Source organism: Panthera leo, chromosome E3 (genome assembly GCF_018350215.1).
Source record: "Panthera leo isolate Ple1 chromosome E3, P.leo_Ple1_pat1.1, whole genome shotgun sequence".
Classification (NCBI taxonomy): Eukaryota; Metazoa; Chordata; class Mammalia; order Carnivora; family Felidae; genus Panthera; species Panthera leo.
Genome location: NC_056694.1, coordinates 21,387,852 through 21,405,096, shown reverse-complemented (window position 1 = coordinate 21,405,096; position 17,245 = coordinate 21,387,852). Strand labels below are relative to the sequence as shown.

At 51.8% G+C, this 17,245-nt stretch overlaps 1 protein-coding gene across 2 annotated transcripts; it reads left to right on the top strand.

Annotated features, from left to right (window-relative positions):
- Nucleotides 1-4,223: 4,223 nt before the first annotated feature.
- AQP8 (aquaporin 8) lies at nt 4,224-12,122 on the top strand. Of its 2 annotated transcripts, XM_042922326.1 has the most exons (7): nt 4,224-4,235; nt 4,652-4,801; nt 4,944-5,197; nt 6,572-6,698; nt 8,289-8,503; nt 10,300-10,434; nt 11,670-12,122. In XM_042922326.1, exons 2-7 carry the CDS (start codon nt 4,790-4,792, stop codon nt 11,716-11,718), a joined length of 792 nt encoding a protein of 263 aa, XP_042778260.1. In that variant the 5' UTR covers nt 4,224-4,235; nt 4,652-4,789; the 3' UTR covers nt 11,719-12,122. The 2 variants fall into 2 exon arrangements, with proteins under 2 accessions (XP_042778260.1, XP_042778261.1); XM_042922327.1 differs by lacking the exons at nt 4,224-4,235; nt 11,670-12,122 and having other exon boundaries at nt 4,505-4,801; nt 9,440-10,392.
- Nucleotides 12,123-17,245: the final 5,123 nt, after the last annotated feature.

Sequence of the window (17,245 nt, the reverse complement as noted above, 5' to 3'; positions counted from 1 at the left end):
AGAAGAGACAAAGAGTTCTGCTTTTAGTTTCTGTGATTGTCCATCTCAGGATCAGCCTGAATTATCAAGCATCTGCATTGCAAATACTGGCTGGTTTCAAGAAGAAATCATTCAATTGAAAGCCTGGTGTCGCCAGGCAATTGGGAGAGTGTGTACTAGCCGGAAACGTTCTCTGCTGCAAGCGATAGAAATCTCAACTCCCACTTCCTGAAACAGGACGTATATTGTTCATTTCACAGGCTCCCAAACTGTCTTGGGTTCACAGCGTTCCTGGGCCAAAAGAAATGCCTGCTGCTTCTTCTCATTAAACAAATAGGTCCAAAAGCATGTAGCATTTATGTCCTAACAACTTAGCCATTTGAAAAGAAAATACACATATATTGAAAAGTATTTTATTTATATTTTCATTTCATTTTCAGATGACTACACATAACTCAGTTGAATTGAGTCCTTAAATAACTTCCATTATTAAATTCTACAGTTAATTACCACGAGACATGTGTACTTTGGGGCACTGCACAACTTCCCAGACCTCGGAGTCAGGTTGGAGACCCTATTCCCTACATTTCCTCTTCCACATTGATTTTTATGCAGTACTTGCTTTTTATTATGGCAACTCCCATAAAGCCAGCTTTGCAAAGATATGATGTTATTGGAGAGAATGTAGGGCCATTTGATATTACAGCCTTGAACAACCTTGAGCTAGTAATTCACATGGTGTTTGACAGATATCGAGAATCACTATATTTCCCTTGAAGTTTTATAATCCCCCAAAGTCCCTGTGAGTTCAGCGTGGCTCTCTGGGGTGCCCTGGTACACAATCCGAGAAGATCAGGTTAATTTAACAAGGAAGTCAGATCTTGGGGTTAGTCTGGTGGCTTGGTGATATCATCAAAGATCCACCCTTCTGGCAAGTGGGACCTCTTGGTCTCAAGACAGCTGCTATGGCACCAACATCACATTCTTGCCCCACAGTGCAGCTATCAAAGTGAGAAAGGAAGGAAGAGCAGTGTGACAGGATGACATAGAACTGCTTTTATACTCCATCTGGACCTGGTGGTGGAGGGCAGACAGGTGTCTACAGCTGCAGAGACATCTTGAACTAAACAAGGATCTAAACAGAGATAAAAATCAGAGGACTCAGTCATGTCAACCAGACCTGGGATTGGAAGACTGAGAAGTTTGCCAAGCTAAACAAGTTCTCAAGGAGACACTATCTCACTAGCCCACCGGTTATCCTAGTCGTTTGCGGGGGGACCAGTGTGTTGCTTATGGAGACGGCAGTCCACACGAGAAATCTTGAGTTGTGGAAATATGTTGTGCCTGAATGACATTCAGGTTTTCTTTGGAGAGCCACTGTTTTTGGAGCTACCAAGACAGTCCCTGGATCTAGCGAGGGAGGCTGTGTCTGGAGAGGTGACATCTAGTTGACCAGGGGTCACGGGAGAGACACCCGATCTGAGATTTCAATGTGCAGTACAGGTTGGCCCAGGGGGCAAAACAGGACTTCAAACAGAGGGAACAGCGCTGGCAGGGAGGGGAGTGGGCACATGGCTCATCGGACTGTTTAGGGTTTGTGTGACCAGAGGTGAGTCAGTGTAGGACTCACAGCCTGTGTGGCCGGCTCTGGGAGTTTGGTTTTGCCCTGAAAGCCATAGGAAGGGCTGAAAGGTTTTAACGCAGGGAAGGATGTGATGAGGTTGATAGTCTGGGGAACAACAGCATCTGTCATGTGGCAGAAATTTCTGGTGCTCACAAAAAGCCTTTCTTTTTCCTCCTGGGCACGTGGTTAGACTACATTTCCCAGACTCCTTTGTGGTCAGGTGAAGCCATATGATGGACTTCTGGTCAACCAAACATGGAGGAAAGGGATATTTGCCATTTTAGGCCTAGCCCGTAAAAACGTCCCCACGTCCTCTCTCCCCCATCTGCTGGCTGGTGCAGAAGATCTGGGGACCTAGATCGTGGGTCTCCAAGATGGAAATGGCTTGGATCCCTGAGTCACCATGTCAAAAAGGGCCTGCTATTGTGTCAACAGTGAATCAATTTTTATTATGTTAACCCAGCTAAATGTTGGGTTCTTTTTTACATGGGTTAGCCTACTCTGACGAAAACCACAACAATAGGTGCTCTTGATGGGGCCTGCTCTGAATCTGGCACTGTCTCATTTAATCCGCACGACAGCCTTATGGGGATGGGGGACGCCGTCTTCCCACTTCTCCAAAAGAAAACACTGGGGCTGAGGGAGAAGCCAGCAGGCGATGGTGGAGAAGCCTGATCCCCACCTGCACCCAAGTGCTGAACCGTGCCCTGCTGGCTCCCAGTACAAGAGGAACAGATTAAAATTGGGTGAGGCAAGGGGACCAGATGAGGAGCTATAGTGACCCCAGCTGGGAGTTCCTGCCTGTGACGCGGGGAAGGTATCAGATGATTGTAAATCTTAACCGAGAGAATGCACGTGAGGTGTCCAGTGCAGGGCCTAGAACCTGGCAGGTGTATCCTGAACGTTTGATTTTTTTTTTTTTTTCAAGACACTAAGCAAGAACTCATGGAGGCCTGGGTGAAACCAGGAGAGACATGTTCTGGAAGCAGCTCTTGGCAGGACTTGGGCAGAGCGTGAAGGAGATGGGGAAGCACAAGGTTGGACAACTGCCTCGTGTTGCCATTTGCAGGGACACGGGAGGAAGGGTGTGAGACATCTTGTACAGCGTGAGGTGGGTACAGAGGAGGGAGAGCACAGGGCTCAAGATAATCAACCCTAAACCTACCCGAGCTGTGCAGATATTCAAAAGAGGGGCTGCGTTCCTGAGCCTCCAGCTGAAAAGAGCTTTTAGCAAACCATCAGACCCTGGATGGATTCGCTCTGTCCTGGAGTGGATACTTTTTATCTACACAACCTTGGGCAAGTTCCGCAACTCTTTGTGCCTTGGTTTATCTTTGTGCCCTGAAGATAGGGATAAGAGATCATGGGGTTGTTGTGAATATATGCAGTGTGCTCAGCACAGTGTTAGATATGCAGTAGTAGTAAATGGGAGACGTCTTCACTACATTCTCTTCTCCCTGACGTTATTTCTCTATGGATCTCTATCTGTACAGAAAAATACTCAGGTAACAGATATGAGCACTGAAAGAATCTTTGCCCATCTTATTCACTGCTACATTTCCAATTAGCTCTTAGAACTAGTTCATGGCAGGTACTTAAGTATTTGTTGAATGGATGAATAAAGGAATGCATCTCTCTCCTCTTTTTTTCTTCCTCCGTCCCTCCCTTCCTTTCTTCCCTCCCTCCTTTCTTCCTTCCCTCTTTCCATCCATGCATCCATCCATCCATCCATCCATCTACCCGTCCATCCACCATCCACCCATCATCTACCCACCCATCCACCCATCCATCCATCCATCCATCTTAAAAAGATACTAGACTGTAGTGGCTTAACCCACAAGTTCTTTTTCCAATTGTGGTAAAATACACATAAAATAAAATCTACCACTTTTAACCACTTTTAAGTGTATACTTCAGTGGCATTAATTACATTAACATTGTTGTGTAAACCATCCATCTCTACGACGTTTTCATCTTCCCAAACTGAAACTCTGTACCCATTAAACAGCAACTCCCCATTCCCTCTGCCCCCCGCCCCCAGCCCCTGGCAACCACCGTCTCCTTTCTGTCTCTAGGACTCTGACTACTCCAGAGACCTCCTATAAGTGGAATCACGCAGCATTTGTCCGTTGTGACTCCACCCACACGTTTTGCAATCACAAAACCTATGTGACCCTGGGAAACGTAACTTTCCTGAATCTCCACCTCCCCTTGTGGAAAAGTAGGAGTACCTACGTCGCGGGCTTACTGCTGAAGTGAGATAATGCATATAAGGTTCTTAGCCCGGTGCCTGGCAAGTAGAAGGCTTGTAGAAATTGCTCAATAAATACTTGTTACACGTAAATATCTGTTCTTCATTAGTAGACACCGGTGTTGTGCTGATTGTGTCTGCCAGTGTCACAAGCTCTTTGTCGTATGAACTCATTCAAACCACAAACGCCCCTATGTCGTCGGTTCTATTGCTATCGTTCCCGCTTCACAGCGGAGAATACTGCGGCGCAGAGGGGACAGCAACACAGGGCTCCAGAGCCAGTTCACGGCAGAAACGGGCTTGGGATCCAGGCAGCCTGTTTCCGAGGCCCGCAGGCTTTCCCGCGACGTACGTTGTTACCGTGGCTGCCGCTGGCTGTCGGTGGGTGGACGGTCATCCGTCTCCGCGCATTCAGTCCTGGATCAGGCAGTGAGGGTGAGGGGAGTTGTTGAGGCCCCAGATACGAGGAGGAGACGTCTGAGGGAATCCACGGAAACATCACTGAAAATGCGCTGGCCATTCTCTCCCACGTGCGGTCCCAGCCCAGAGGGGCCCTCCTCGTGCGCACACGCTGGTCTCCTTCGGACCCTTTTGGTGGCCGCGGGGACCCTTGTGGTGGCCCCACTCCCCAGGTGGTGCAGGTCAGCCGGCGCCTTCTCCCCTTGTTGGCAGAAAGCTTAGCGATCCTTGACCATCCCCTGCCCTGCCCAGTGGAGATTAAAAAAAAAGAAAATGTTTCCTCTTCTGGGCCCCAGGGCCACCTCCCACCGCGCTTTATTGCTTTCTTGGCACCCTAGGGGAGCCTCCGCAGCCCTTTAAAAGGAGCAGAGCCCGAAGGAGAATGAGCAGCCCCGGTCTGAGATAAGAGCCCGACAGCAGGTGCACTCTCCCAGCCAGCTCAGGCAAGAGCAGGTGCGCGGGTCACTCGGGCCCTGATGTCTGCGGAGGTGAGCCCGCAGCTGGCCTCTGCCTCTGCCTCCGCACCCTGGCCGTACAAGGGGTGCTGAGAATTGACAAGGCTGGGGCACTGGGGGCTCCTTTCGGGGCTTTCCTCCCACCCGTGTCCGCTCTCCCTTTTCCCCGCTGCAGGCGGCTGTGTCTGTGTGTGACGCTGAGTTTGTCGGTGGCAAGGGGAAGCAGCCAAGCATGGGAGGCAGGTGTCGTGAATCCTGGTATGAGCGGTTCCTGCAGCCCTGTCTGGTCGAACTGCTGGGCTCTGCCCTCTTCATCTTCATCGGGTGCCTGTCGGTCATTGAGAACGGGCCGGACACTGGGCTGCTGCAGCCGGCCTTGGCTCACGGGCTGGCCCTGGGCCTCATCATCGCCACACTGGGGAATATCAGGTGAGACCAGTTCCGAGGGATCGGCCTAGGCTAACCTGGGCGGGCAGAGGCGGGGAGCAAAGCTACCAGCGGGGACCCTGGGCACATACGCAAGTTTCCCAGCATTGTACATAGGAGCGTGGGCTGGGGACTCGGACTGCCTGGGTTCAAATCCTACCTCTGCAGCCTACGGGCTCTGTGGCTTTGGGCAAGTCCCTCTCCAAACCCTAAATGCCCCACCCGTAACATGGGGAGAAGAGAGTATATTTTAGTTTTTTCCTCAAGCCCACACATATACAATGCTAACCCAGTGCCAGGCACTGTTCTAAAGACTTCCTTCCTCCCTCTCTTCCTTCTTCCCTTCTTTCCTTCTTTCCTTCTTTCCTTCCTCCTCTTTCTTTCTTTCTTTCTCTCTCTTCCTGCCTGCCTTTATATATATATATATATATATATATATATATATATGTAAATAAACATGTAAAAAAATTTATATATATATAAATTTTTTTACATGTTTATTTATTTTGGAGAGAGAGCCTGAGTGGGGGAAGGGCAAAGACAGAGGACAGAGGCTCCAAAGCAGGCTCTGCACCATCAGCACAGAGCCCAATGCAGGGCTCAAACCCACGATTCGTGAGATCGTGACCTGAGCTGAAGTCGGATGCTTAACCAGCTGAGTCACCCAGGTGCCCCTCTAAGCACTTTCTAGATATGGACTCATTGAATGCTCTCAACAACCCCTTGAGGGTAGTTGCTATCATTATCCTCACTTTCCTGGTGTGGCCGAGAAAGGCCACGGGACTCGTCCACGGTTTCTTGGTTAGTAAGTGGCAGAGCCAGGAGGAAGCCCACGCTGAGAGCCCCGCGGGAATCAAACGGCACCAAGTGCTCAGCTCCACATTACTGGTGCCATTAGAATAGGGTTTTCCTCCAGCCTAGGGAAAGACGGAGTTCAGCCACTCGGGAGCTCTTTTGCAGAGCCCGGACACTGGTAAAGGGACGCCAGGATACCTCTCTCTGTCTCCTAATTTGGAGTCTGGGGTCTCATTCTGACTGATGGCCACATCTCTTGAGGGCTGGAGCTCTGAGTGAGTCCGGAAGGAGTTAAGGGATGGTCGCCCACCAGGTCCTTCCTCTGGACACCGTGGGCCCTGGGTGTAGGGCAGGAATGGGGCTGCCCGCTTCTCCCCGGCTGTCCCCCACATCCCTCACCCCACCAGTGGGCACCTCAGGGAAAACGGGCAGGATCTGGTGCCTGTTTTCTACTCGGGCAAGGTCCTTGGCTCACTCTGGTGCTGCAGGGCCATCCTGGGGGGCCACCTGGGGGGACACATGCGCTCTAGTGTTGGCCTAGACCTTGGTCTCAAGACTTCCTTCTGCTTTTGCGGGTGACAGTGGTGGGCACTTCAACCCTGCGGTGTCCTTGGCGGCCATGCTGATCGGAGGCCTCAACCTGGTGATGCTCCTTCCCTACTGGATCTCCCAGCTGTGCGGGGGGCTGATCGGGGCCGCCTTGGCCAAGGTGGGTGATCCCCACGGGGGCTGGAGTGAGGGGAGTGGGGAGTCGGAGGCGCCCCACTCTTTTCCTCTAGGATTTTCCTTCATTGGGATCGGGTGGGTCCTTTTCTCCTGGGAAGGGGGCCTTTGGCTCTCCTTAAACACACCCTGTTCTGTCAGTGTCTGGACACAGCTCTCCCCGGGACAGACTAGGAAGCAGAATTTGGGACTTGAAGTTTCTCTCCCTGAGACCATTTCTGGCTTTGGAATGGCTTTGGATAATGTTTCTAGTGTTTTGCCGTTAATTCATTCACTCACTCATTCGTTCATTCTACAAACTGAGGGTGTGGGAAGGCTCTGGTAACTCTCCTTGAACTAACTTCTCTGCCTGTTCTCCAGTTTGCCTGCCTTTGAACCGAGTCCCTCGACGTGTGATGGGAGTTAACAATCAGTTTATGTCTGGAATCTTCTCCTGGCAGGACGGCTACCGCCTCCTCCCCGCCACTCGGGTTTTTATAGACCCACACATCACTTCACGGACGGACTCCCTCCTTGCCTCCTTCCCTTCTTTTTTCCCCTTCCTGTTGCTGTTAAGTCTCAGTACAACCAGGGGCCCTGCAGGATGTAGGGCTTGTAGGCAAGTGTGTTAAGGGGCGTGGGGTCGGGTTGGAACAGGGGGCGCCCGTTGTTAGCCTGGCTGGGGTTCGGCCTGTAGCTCTAAGCACTGGCCCATGGCAGACTTTGGTCTGGAGTCCCATTTTGCTGTCTTCCCTGCCCTGGTCTCCCCGTGTTCCCCTTTGAGAACCTTATCCCCTGTCTGCAGAGTGGGGGCTGGACCTTCCCGCTCTGATCCCTGATGGAAAGCAGTTCCTAGGCTCTCCCTCCAGCCGGGCCACCCGCAAACCCGCCCAACACAATCTGGGCAGTGCAGGGCGGAGGCTCTGGTCACTGAGCACACCCTCCCTGTGAAGCAATTCACGCAGCCTCTCTCGGTAAATCTCCCGGCTGCGTCACAAGGAGCCACAGTCGGTTCTTAGAGGGCACTCGCTGCCTGAGTTCAGAGCTCTGATTACCATCACCTCCGCTTTACGGAGGAGGAAACGCAGATGAAGTCGGTAGCTGGCCCAGGTTCAGCCGAACCGGGAAGCAGCCGGGTCCAGATTTAGGTCCAGGGTCCAGAAGCTTGCTCTGCTCTCTTCCCTTTCCAGGTCCCCTGATGACTCCTGAGGCTGACTTCCTGTCAAGCCTCAGGGTTTCCTGACCCCTTCAAAGGGGCCTTAAAGGGGGCTGGCAGTGGGTGCATCTGGTCGGATGTGTTTGCAGAGTCTGTTGAGTAAGGTTTTTTTGTGTTCTTTTTTTCAAAGAGGATCGTCTAGTTACATGAGCTCTGGGGCCCTGACCCCTGCAGCCACTGCTGGGTTATCCCGTTTTACAGATGAGGCTCAGAGAAGTCCGGTGGCTCTCAGTGAAAACCGAAGCTGGGGTATGCGTGACTGTGGATTGGACAGAGCCTGTCACTGCCCCAGCGGTTGGGGGGCACGCGCTTCCCCTCGCTGCCCACCGTCCCCCTGGCCTGCCCACACGGTGAGGCCAGTGGCTTCTCTTCTCTCCGCAGGCAGTGAGTCCTGAAGACAGGTTCTGGAACGCGTCTGGGGCGGCCTTTGTGACGGTCCAGGAGCCGGGGCAGGTGGGGGGGGCGGTGGTGGTGGAGCTGATCCTGACGACCCTGCTGGCACTGGCTGTTTGCATGGGCGCCATCAACGAGAAGACGCAGGGCCCTCTGGCTCCATTCTCCATTGGCTTTGCCGTCACCGTGGACATCCTGGCCGGGTGAGCGGTCCTGGGCCAGCCTTTGGGGTTGGGGTACCCAAGGAGGCACCCCTCTGCCCCTCTAGTAAGTTATTGCCGTGATGGAACGTGGGCCTCAAATGACCCTTCTAACATCATTCCAGGGAAGTCAGAAAACTGGCTTCTCATGTGAAATTTTCCTTTCTTTTGAAAAAGTTTTTTTAATGTTTATTTATTTTTGGGAGAGAAAGAGAGAGAGAGAGAGATGGAGAGCAAGTGGGGGAGGGAGACACAGAATCCGAAGCAGGCTCCAGGCTCCAAGCTGTCAGCACAGAGCCCGACACGGGGCTCGAACTCACCAACTGTGAGATCATGACCTGAGCTGAAGTCAGACGCTTAACTGACAGAGCCACCCAGGCACCCGGGAATTTACCTTTTTTTGTAGCGTTAAACATTTCTGTGAGCTGTGTTTGTTCAGTCAGTGGGAAGCCAGGTTTTAGCCTCAGCCTCACAAAGAGCTTCCATACCCACTGACTCATCTAGGGTGAGCCCCTCAGGGGTGCAGGAGGGGTTTAAGGAGACAAGCTTGGGTCAGGGATTGTTTCTCCCATTTTATATATGAGGAAACTGAGCCCAGAGAGAACACACGTGACTTATTTAAGGTCACTGGACAGTGGCAAATTAAAGGACAGATCTGGGATAAGAGCCCAAATCTCTTAGGGAAGGGGACAAGCCCCTTCCTCTTTTTTTTTTTTTTTTGGGGGGGGGTTTATTTATTGGAGAGAGAGAGGGAGGGAGAGAGGAGGGGGGTGGTGCAGAGGATCTGAAGCAGCCTCTAAGCTGACAGCAGAGAGCGGGATGCGGGGCTCGAACTTATAAACCAGACCCGAACCAAAGTCAGCCGCTCAACTGAGCCACCCACGTGCCCCGAGGGAGCCCTTTCCTAATGCCCACCTCCTTTCTTTCTCTTGGACACAGAACCAAGTCTAGGCGGTCCCGGCTCTGCCGCCCACATCGCTGTCATCCTTTGGGAGGTGGAGTCTGGGGAGCTTGGGGGGGTGGGGGGGCGTGCGGAAAGCGCGTGTAAAGCCGCGGCGGTGCTTTGCTGCCCCCTAGCGGCTGTTGGTTCCTTTACAAGCCAACGATTCATCCTTTGGACTTTGGCTGCCGGGCAGGGGACCCCGGGAGACCCTCAGCAACGCGGCAAGGATACCGACCCCAGAACCAGAGAGGTAGCCCCGGAGAACAGCCCCCCTCCTCCCGTAGGAGACGCCAGGCCCCAAGCTTGTGGCACAACAAGGGCTAATAAGGGTTAGCTAGATTAAACGCTTGTACGTGAATTATATTGTGAGTCTTGGGCTCCTAAGTGCATTTTCGCAGTGGCTCCTGACAAGAGCCAATGAGATAGGTACTTTCTCCTCGAGCGAAGGGCACACAGCTAGAAAGAGCTGGGCTGGGTTTCGGATGCAGGTCAGCTTCACTCCGAAGTTCATGCGGTCGATGCTGACTGCTTGCCTTGGTTTCTTCAACGTCGACGAGGACCTGGACCCGTTTTCTCTTCCTGTCACCACGGAACACTCTCTGCTGTCTGTTCTTCTAGAAGGGCGTGGGGGGAGTGACAGAGAAGCCTTCCACTTCCCGGTGCTAATAGCCTCTTCGCCTGTGTCTTCTTTGGGATCCACCCCCCTCCCCCCGCCCCACCAGAGCCCCACAATATGGTGGCTTCAAGAGGGTTTCTGGGTGGTGTGTGACTTAAGCCTAGCTGGGGAAATGAACTTGACCTTGACGCGGCTGGGGCCTGGCTGGGATCTGGCGACCACGTGGCTGGGTGTTTGCAGGGGTGCTGTGTCCGGAGCCTGCATGAATCCTGCCCGTGCCTTTGGACCTGCTGTGGTGGCCAATCACTGGGACTTCCACTGGATCTACTGGCTGGGCCCGCTCCTGGGGAGCCTCCTCGTAGGAGTGCTTATCAGGTAGGAGCGTGACCCAGGGTCACCGGCCCCTCTCGTGGGCACCTGGTGTCAGTTCCCAGAGCATCCAGGGCTAGAGGGCTGGGATCTCACTTGGGTTGGAAGAAGGGAAGAGGGAGTCTTTTCCAGAGACAAAGATTATGGCTCCGGGACCTTTGGTTCCAAGTGCCGGAAATCCATCTCGACGTAGTTTACGTCACAAGGGGGAATTCACTCACTCACATAAATGAGAAGTTCACACGTGGCACCGGCTTCAGGTGGTGCTCAGTGTCTTCAGGACTTGGTCTGCTATCCTCTGGGCGGCTTCATGCTCTGAGAGGCTCTCCGGGAGAGGCAGAGATGCTCGCCGGAAAAGCTAGGCTTCTATGTCGGCAGCTTAACAACCCCAGAAGAGATAAAACAACAGCTCTGGCAAAAGCCCGGGGTCTCACGTTCACTGGTTTGGACCGGCGCAGCGTGGGTCGTGTCCCCCTCTGCATCCACCCCTGTAGCCACGGGGCTCAGGCACTCTTCCTGGCTACGTCGGGAGTTGGGGTGAGGTCAGCCTCACCTGCACGGCCACGTGGACCACGAGTCGGGGAGCTCCTCACGGGGCGGGGGAGTCCTGTCCACAGAGAGAACCGTGGAGATGGTGCCCCCAAGAGCACGCGTGCCAGGAGATGCCATTGACACGAAATGCAACGTGAGCAGAGCTCCCGGGCCTCGTGCGGTGGGGAACAAGGTTGATGCCACCACAAGGATAGTATCTGCTTGACTGCTTCCCCTTGAGCTCTCCTTTTGTGAGCTTTGAAGGTCTGCAGGGGCCTGGTGTGTTTTTTGTTTGTTCGTTTTCCCTGCTCCAGGCCCTGCAGGGACCAGGGTCTGGACTTGGTACACGTTGAACCTACCTCCCGCAGCCTGGGAGGGCACAGTGGCTGGGCTGGTCTCTAGCGTTTGCCGCCACTGCCCATCTGCAGTCCGGCTTAGCCCACGGGTTGGCGATGAAGGGCATCACTGTTGCTTTCGGAATGGCCGAGAGAGCATCTCCAGGGAAAGGTTACTGGAAAGCAAACAGGAAAGAGTTTCTCCCTTTCCCTGAGGGGATTTGGCTATTGAGGCTGGAAGGGCTCAGGAGAGCATCTTTCTGGAGAATTCTGGGCCTGGAGACACTTGATGAAGGGCTGGGTCTCTCCTCCAGAGGCTCGGGGGCCTTATGGAGCCATCTTTTTTTTTTTTTTTTTTTTTTTTTTTTTTTGTAGGTTCATCATTGGTGATGGGAAAACCCGCCTAATATTTAAGGGACGGTGACCCTGGTGGCATTGCTGCGGCCCCACCCAGAATGCAGACAGGTCACCTTCTGCATTTCCTGCCTGGGCAGAGGCCCAGAGGAGCCCCTCACTTGCTTCCCCCCCATGTGCGCCTGGCTTCCCAGATAGACAGACTGCCGCTAAGTTCTGAGGATGCTCTACGTTCTCCGAACTCCACTGGGCTCGGCAGAGACCTCAGCCTGGGGGGCGTGTTGCCAGCAGGAGGGAGAGGTCTTTCTCGGGAGGGAGGGTCCCAGGAGCTGAATAGGTGGCTATTTATGCGCAGGAGTTCACTGCCCCCGGCCCCTTCTCCTTCTCCTTCTTTGCTGTTACAGAAGGGCCTTCAGGGGGTTTCCCTGCTTCCTGAGCTGCCACTTTAGCTTTGCAATAAATAGTCCACTATTCCCTTTTGGGTGCACTTGCCTTTCATTTCGGACATGGGCGCTGCTGGGGAGGAAGCAAAAGTCTGGGCTGGGCCTTAGCTGTCCGGAGCCTGGCTTAGGGTCCGCATCAAGGTAGGTACTGAGGACGTGGGCAGTCCTAGAGCCCGTCTTCCACCAGGCCAGACCCATCCTGGAGCCCTGCCAGGAGCTCAGAGTCAATCCCTGATCAGAGGCCGCAGGGTCCAGGGTCTGGTTTAGTGGCCAGTGTCACCTAGGACACGGATCAGCCCACTGGAGGTGCTTGGCCGGGGATGGGGGTGAGTATGGGGGTCGGCCAGAGCTGTAAGGATCTCCCAAGGAGATCAATAACATGGCATAACATAGGTCTGGAGAGAGAGTGGTGTTTCGATGGAAGATATGACTATCACGAATAAGGAAGGATTGAAAAAAGATACGGAGACACATTCGTAACCTCATACCTTCCAAAAAGAGCGCATCATCTCTACAATCTATGGGTCACCGATGGAAGTTGGTCATTGTAACACCATGAAGAAGGGCCGGGGAAAAGTAATTCTCAACAACGAATGAAGACCCACCCACTTCTACGAGATGAGCAAAATGCTCACCTGAGTAAAAATGAACAAAATGCTTAGAGAAAATCACCGATATGCTTTAGGCTGCCTGGTGAGAAAATGGGCACACCACATACCCAAACATCCAGAGCAGTTTTGGGAGACAAGGAGAATAACAAATAACAACAACAACAACCCTAAAAAAAAAAAAAAAAGGAAAAAAGACAAACAGGCAATAATATAAAACCAGTAACAAGCAAATTAGAACATTTACAAAGAGTGACAAGTGTGAAAAGTTACCGTTTCATTTGTTTATGGGATGAAGTAAACCTTTGCAGGATGCTTGGGTGGCTCAGTTGGTTAAGTATCTGACTCTTGGTTTCAGCTCAGGTCATGATCTCACAGTTCGTGAGATCAAGTCCTGTGTGGGGCTCGGTGCTGACAGCTCGGAGCCTGCTTGAGGTTCTCTCCTTCTCTCTCTGCCCCTCCCCTGCTTGTGCTCTCTCTCTCTCAAAATAAATAAACATTCAAACAATTTAAAGAAAGAAAGAAAGAAACCTTTGGTAAATCTAGTAAATAACAAAATAGTTATATATACATACACATACATGCGTGCAAACATATACGTGTACATACACACATACATATACACATGTGTGCACATGCATGAACACGTGTGTAACTAACACTGATCATTTAGTCCATGCTTGGCACTGTGCATAATGCTTTCTATGCCTTATCTCATTTACTCCCCACAACCCTATAAGGTACAGCACAGTGGGTTGAATAGCGTCCCCCCACACTCATGTCCACCTGGAACCTCAGAGGGTGACCATATGTGGAAATAAGGTCTTTGCAGTGTAATTAAGGAAGGGATCAATCAAGGTGAGATCAGGCTGGGTTAGGGGGGCCCTAAGTCCGATGGGAGTGTCCTTAGAAGAGACAGAAAAGGACACACAGAGACACAGAGAAGAAGGCACGCGGAAGAAGGATGGGGACAGAGACTGGAGTCACTGCGTCACACGCCAGTACCAGGAGTCCCGGGAGCTGCAAGAGGCAACGAAGGTTTCTCCCTCACAGCCTTGGGGAGCCTGGTGCTGCTGACACCCTGATTTCAGACTTGTGGCCTCAGAACTGTGGGAGAATGAGTTTCTGTTGTCTTAAGCCACGCAGTTTGGGGTAATTTGTACAGCAGCCCCAGGAAAGTAACACAGGCAGGCGCCCTCACCCCTTCTCATCTTCCAGGGGGACAGATGCGGCTTCCAAGCGATGGTGTCACCCAGAGTCCCACAGCCCGTCGGTCGAGCCAAAATCTAAGATCAGGAATGTTTGTAGGGTTCATGACTTTGCCATCACACTTGGACGTTTCTGAATGAGGGACAATATGTCTCCTGCCTTATCTCCTATTTGCCGGTTAGTCCCCATTAGGAGGGGGCAGGAAGACACGCACTGTACCTTCTCACTGCTTACTTGCAACTGGACTTCGAGTCCTGGTCTTTCATGACAATTTCTGGACCATAAGCTCTCAAGAGGAAGGTTGTTGCTAATTCGTCTTTGCATCGCCACATTGTTTGGTGGCAAGTATGTCACAGGCTATGGCACAAGAACAGCCACTCAGATCAATGGCACAGAATAGAGAACCCAGAAATGGACCCACGGACAGATGGCCAACTCGTCTTTGACGAAGCAGGAAAGAATAGCCAATGGAATAAAGACAGTCTCTTCAGCAAGTGGGGCTGGGAAAACTGGACGGTGACACGCAGAAGAATGAACCTGGACCACTTTCTTTCACCAGACACAAAAATAAACTCCACATGGATGAAAGACCTAAATGTAAGACAGGAAGCCATCAAGATCCTCGAGGAGAAAGCAGGCAAAAACCTTTTTGATCTTGGCCACAGCAACTTTTTACTCAACACGTCTCTGGAGGCATGGGAAACAAAAGCAGAAATGAACTATTGGGACCTTATCAAGATAGAAAGCTTCTGCACAGCTGGGGCACCTGGGTGGCTCAGTGAGGCGTCCGACTGCGGCTCAGGTCATGATCTCACGGTTTGTGAGTTCGGGCCTCGCGTCGGGCTCTGCGGTGACAGCTCAGAGCCTGGAGCCTGCTTTGGATTCTGTGTCTCCCTCTCTCTCTGCCTCTCCCCCACTTGTGCTCTGTCTCTCTCTCTCTCTCTCTCTCTCTCTCTCTCAAAAATAAATACATTTAAAAAAATTTCAACATATTATAACTAGTGTAGTATAATAAAAAATTATGGAGAGCCTGTGTGGCTCTGTTGGTTGAGCGTGACTCTTGGTTTCAGCTCAAGGCAGGAGCTTTGTGAGTTGGAGCCCCACACAGGGCTCTGCGCTGGCAGCACGGAGCCTGCTTGGGGTTCTCTCTCTCTCCCTCTCTGCCCCTCTCCCCCTCTCGCGTGCTGTCTCTCTCAAAATAAATAAACTTAAAAAAATTATATTACGGTCAAAAGACCCTAAATTTAGGACCTAGTTTTTCCACTTTCTAGACCTGTGACCAAGGAAAATTTCTTAAATTTTGTCAATTTTTTCTTTTTTTATTCTTTTTTTTTTTTTTTTTCCTAATTTTTTTTTTTTTTCAACGTTTTTTATTTATTTTTTTGGGGACAGAGAGAGACAGACAGAGCATGAACGGGGGAGGGGCAGAGAGAGGGAGACACAGAATCGGAAACAGGCTCCAGGCTCCGAGCCATCAGCCCAGAGCCTGACGCGGGGCTCGAACTCACGGACCGCGAGATCGTGACCTGGCTGAAGTCGGACGCTTAACCGACTGCGCCACCCAGGCGCCCCTCTTTTTTTATTCTTAAATGAGGACAGTAATATTAAGTTCTCCAAGTCCTTTCCAAGTCCTAATGTTCTGGGAATCTATTGCAATAAATCACCTCTCCAAAGGCAAAAATAAGTAAGTAAACAAATAAATAAAAATAAAAAATAAATACAAGAATGGCACAGGCAGGCTGATCCCAATGACTCTCAAAAGTCATTCAGACCCTCCAGAGTAGAATCCAAATTTGACCCAGATCATCCCCACCCCACCTCTCGTCTTCTCAGAACAAGGAGGAACTGGAAACGGGGGAGGTCAGAGCTGGAAACTCCATGACGGTAAAATGCGGTGGCTACGAGTTTGGATTCTGAGCAAGATCCGAGCTTAAATCTTAAGACTGTTCACGTCTTGGGGCGCCTGGGTGGCGCAGTCGGTTAAGCGTCCGACTTCAGCCAGGTCACGATCTCGCGGTCCGTGAGTTCGAGCCCCGCGTCAGGCTCTGGGCTGATGGCTCGGAGCCTGGAGCTTGTTTCCGATTCTGTGTCTCCCTCTCTCTCTGCCCCTCCCCCGTTCATGCCCTGTCTCTCTCTGTCCCAAAAATAAATAAAAAACGTTGGAAAAAAAAAAAAATTAAAAAAAAAAAAAAAAAAAAGACTGTTCACGTCTTTGCTGCGTAAGCTTGAGAAAGGCGACTTCACGTCTCTCCGCTGCTTTTTCTGTACAGCGGAGGCAGGGCCACGGAATGCGTGGGAGTATAACCTGACATTTGTAGAGCGTTCGCACGATGCCCAGTACAAGCGAAACGGAAGACGTGTCAGCTCGTGGTACGTGGTGTGATGTAATCAAAGGCTCTGACTTTGCAGGTACCAGAGTCATGGTGAGGGGCGGAGGTCTAGAAAGGAGCTTCTAAATGACCTTCGCACATGTCTATTTTTTCACCTACCTTCTTTGGGCCTCTCAAAGGGGGAGAAGTTGGGAACCACTCACGGCTGCCTGACCCCAAAACCCGGCGCAGCTGAATAATTTGACTAAATCACAGAGCGATCTAACGGCAGAGCTCAATAGAATCCAGGATTTGGGACACACAGTCTAGTTTTCTTTCTTTAAAAAAAATTTTTTTTTAAATGTTTTATTTATTTTTGAGACAGAGAGAGACAGAGCATGAGCAGGGGAGGGGCAGAGAGAGAGGGAGGAGACACAGAATGTGAAGCAGGCTCCAGGCTCTGAGCTGTCAGCACAGAGCCTGATGCAGGGCTTGAACCCACGAACTGTGAGATCATGACCTGAGCCGAAATCGGATGCTGAACCAAGTGTCCTTTTTTTTTTTTTTTTTTTTAACTTATGTATTTAAATCCAAGTTAGGTAACATATAGTGTAACAACGGTTTCAGGAGCAGAACCCGGTGATTCATCACTTACATGTAACACCCAGCGCTCATCCCAGCAAGTGCCCTCCTTTATGTCCATCCCGCCTCCCCTCCAGCAGCCCTCAGTTTGTTCTACTTAAGAGTCTCTTCTGCAACTCTCCGTCGTCAGCCTGTCCAAGAACCCTGGGAGTTGCGGCAGCCCCGAAGAGCAGAATGCCGGTCTCCCACCCTCCTGCCAAGCGTCTGTCTTCGTGCCTGCGGTGCTGCCCGTGTCTCTCTGCCACGTGGTGCTGCTGTTGGGGCTGGTCCTCGGACGTGGCGCGTGCCCAGTCGCGCTTGTCCGGGCCAGGGTAGCTTCTTGGGAGAGGGATCCCTTACTGCCACTTCCACACCTTCCATGTCAAACACGCCAGCATGACCCGCGG

Bases quoted from the DNA above. Each gene is read 5' to 3' on its own strand.
- AQP8 (XM_042922326.1), top strand. The intron at 5,198-6,571 runs GTGAGACCAGTT...TGCGGGTGACAG, and splicing joins GCCACACTGGGGAATATCAG to TGGTGGGCACTTCAACCCTG. The intron at 8,504-10,299 runs GTGAGCGGTCCT...GGGTGTTTGCAG, and splicing joins ACCGTGGACATCCTGGCCGG to GGGTGCTGTGTCCGGAGCCT.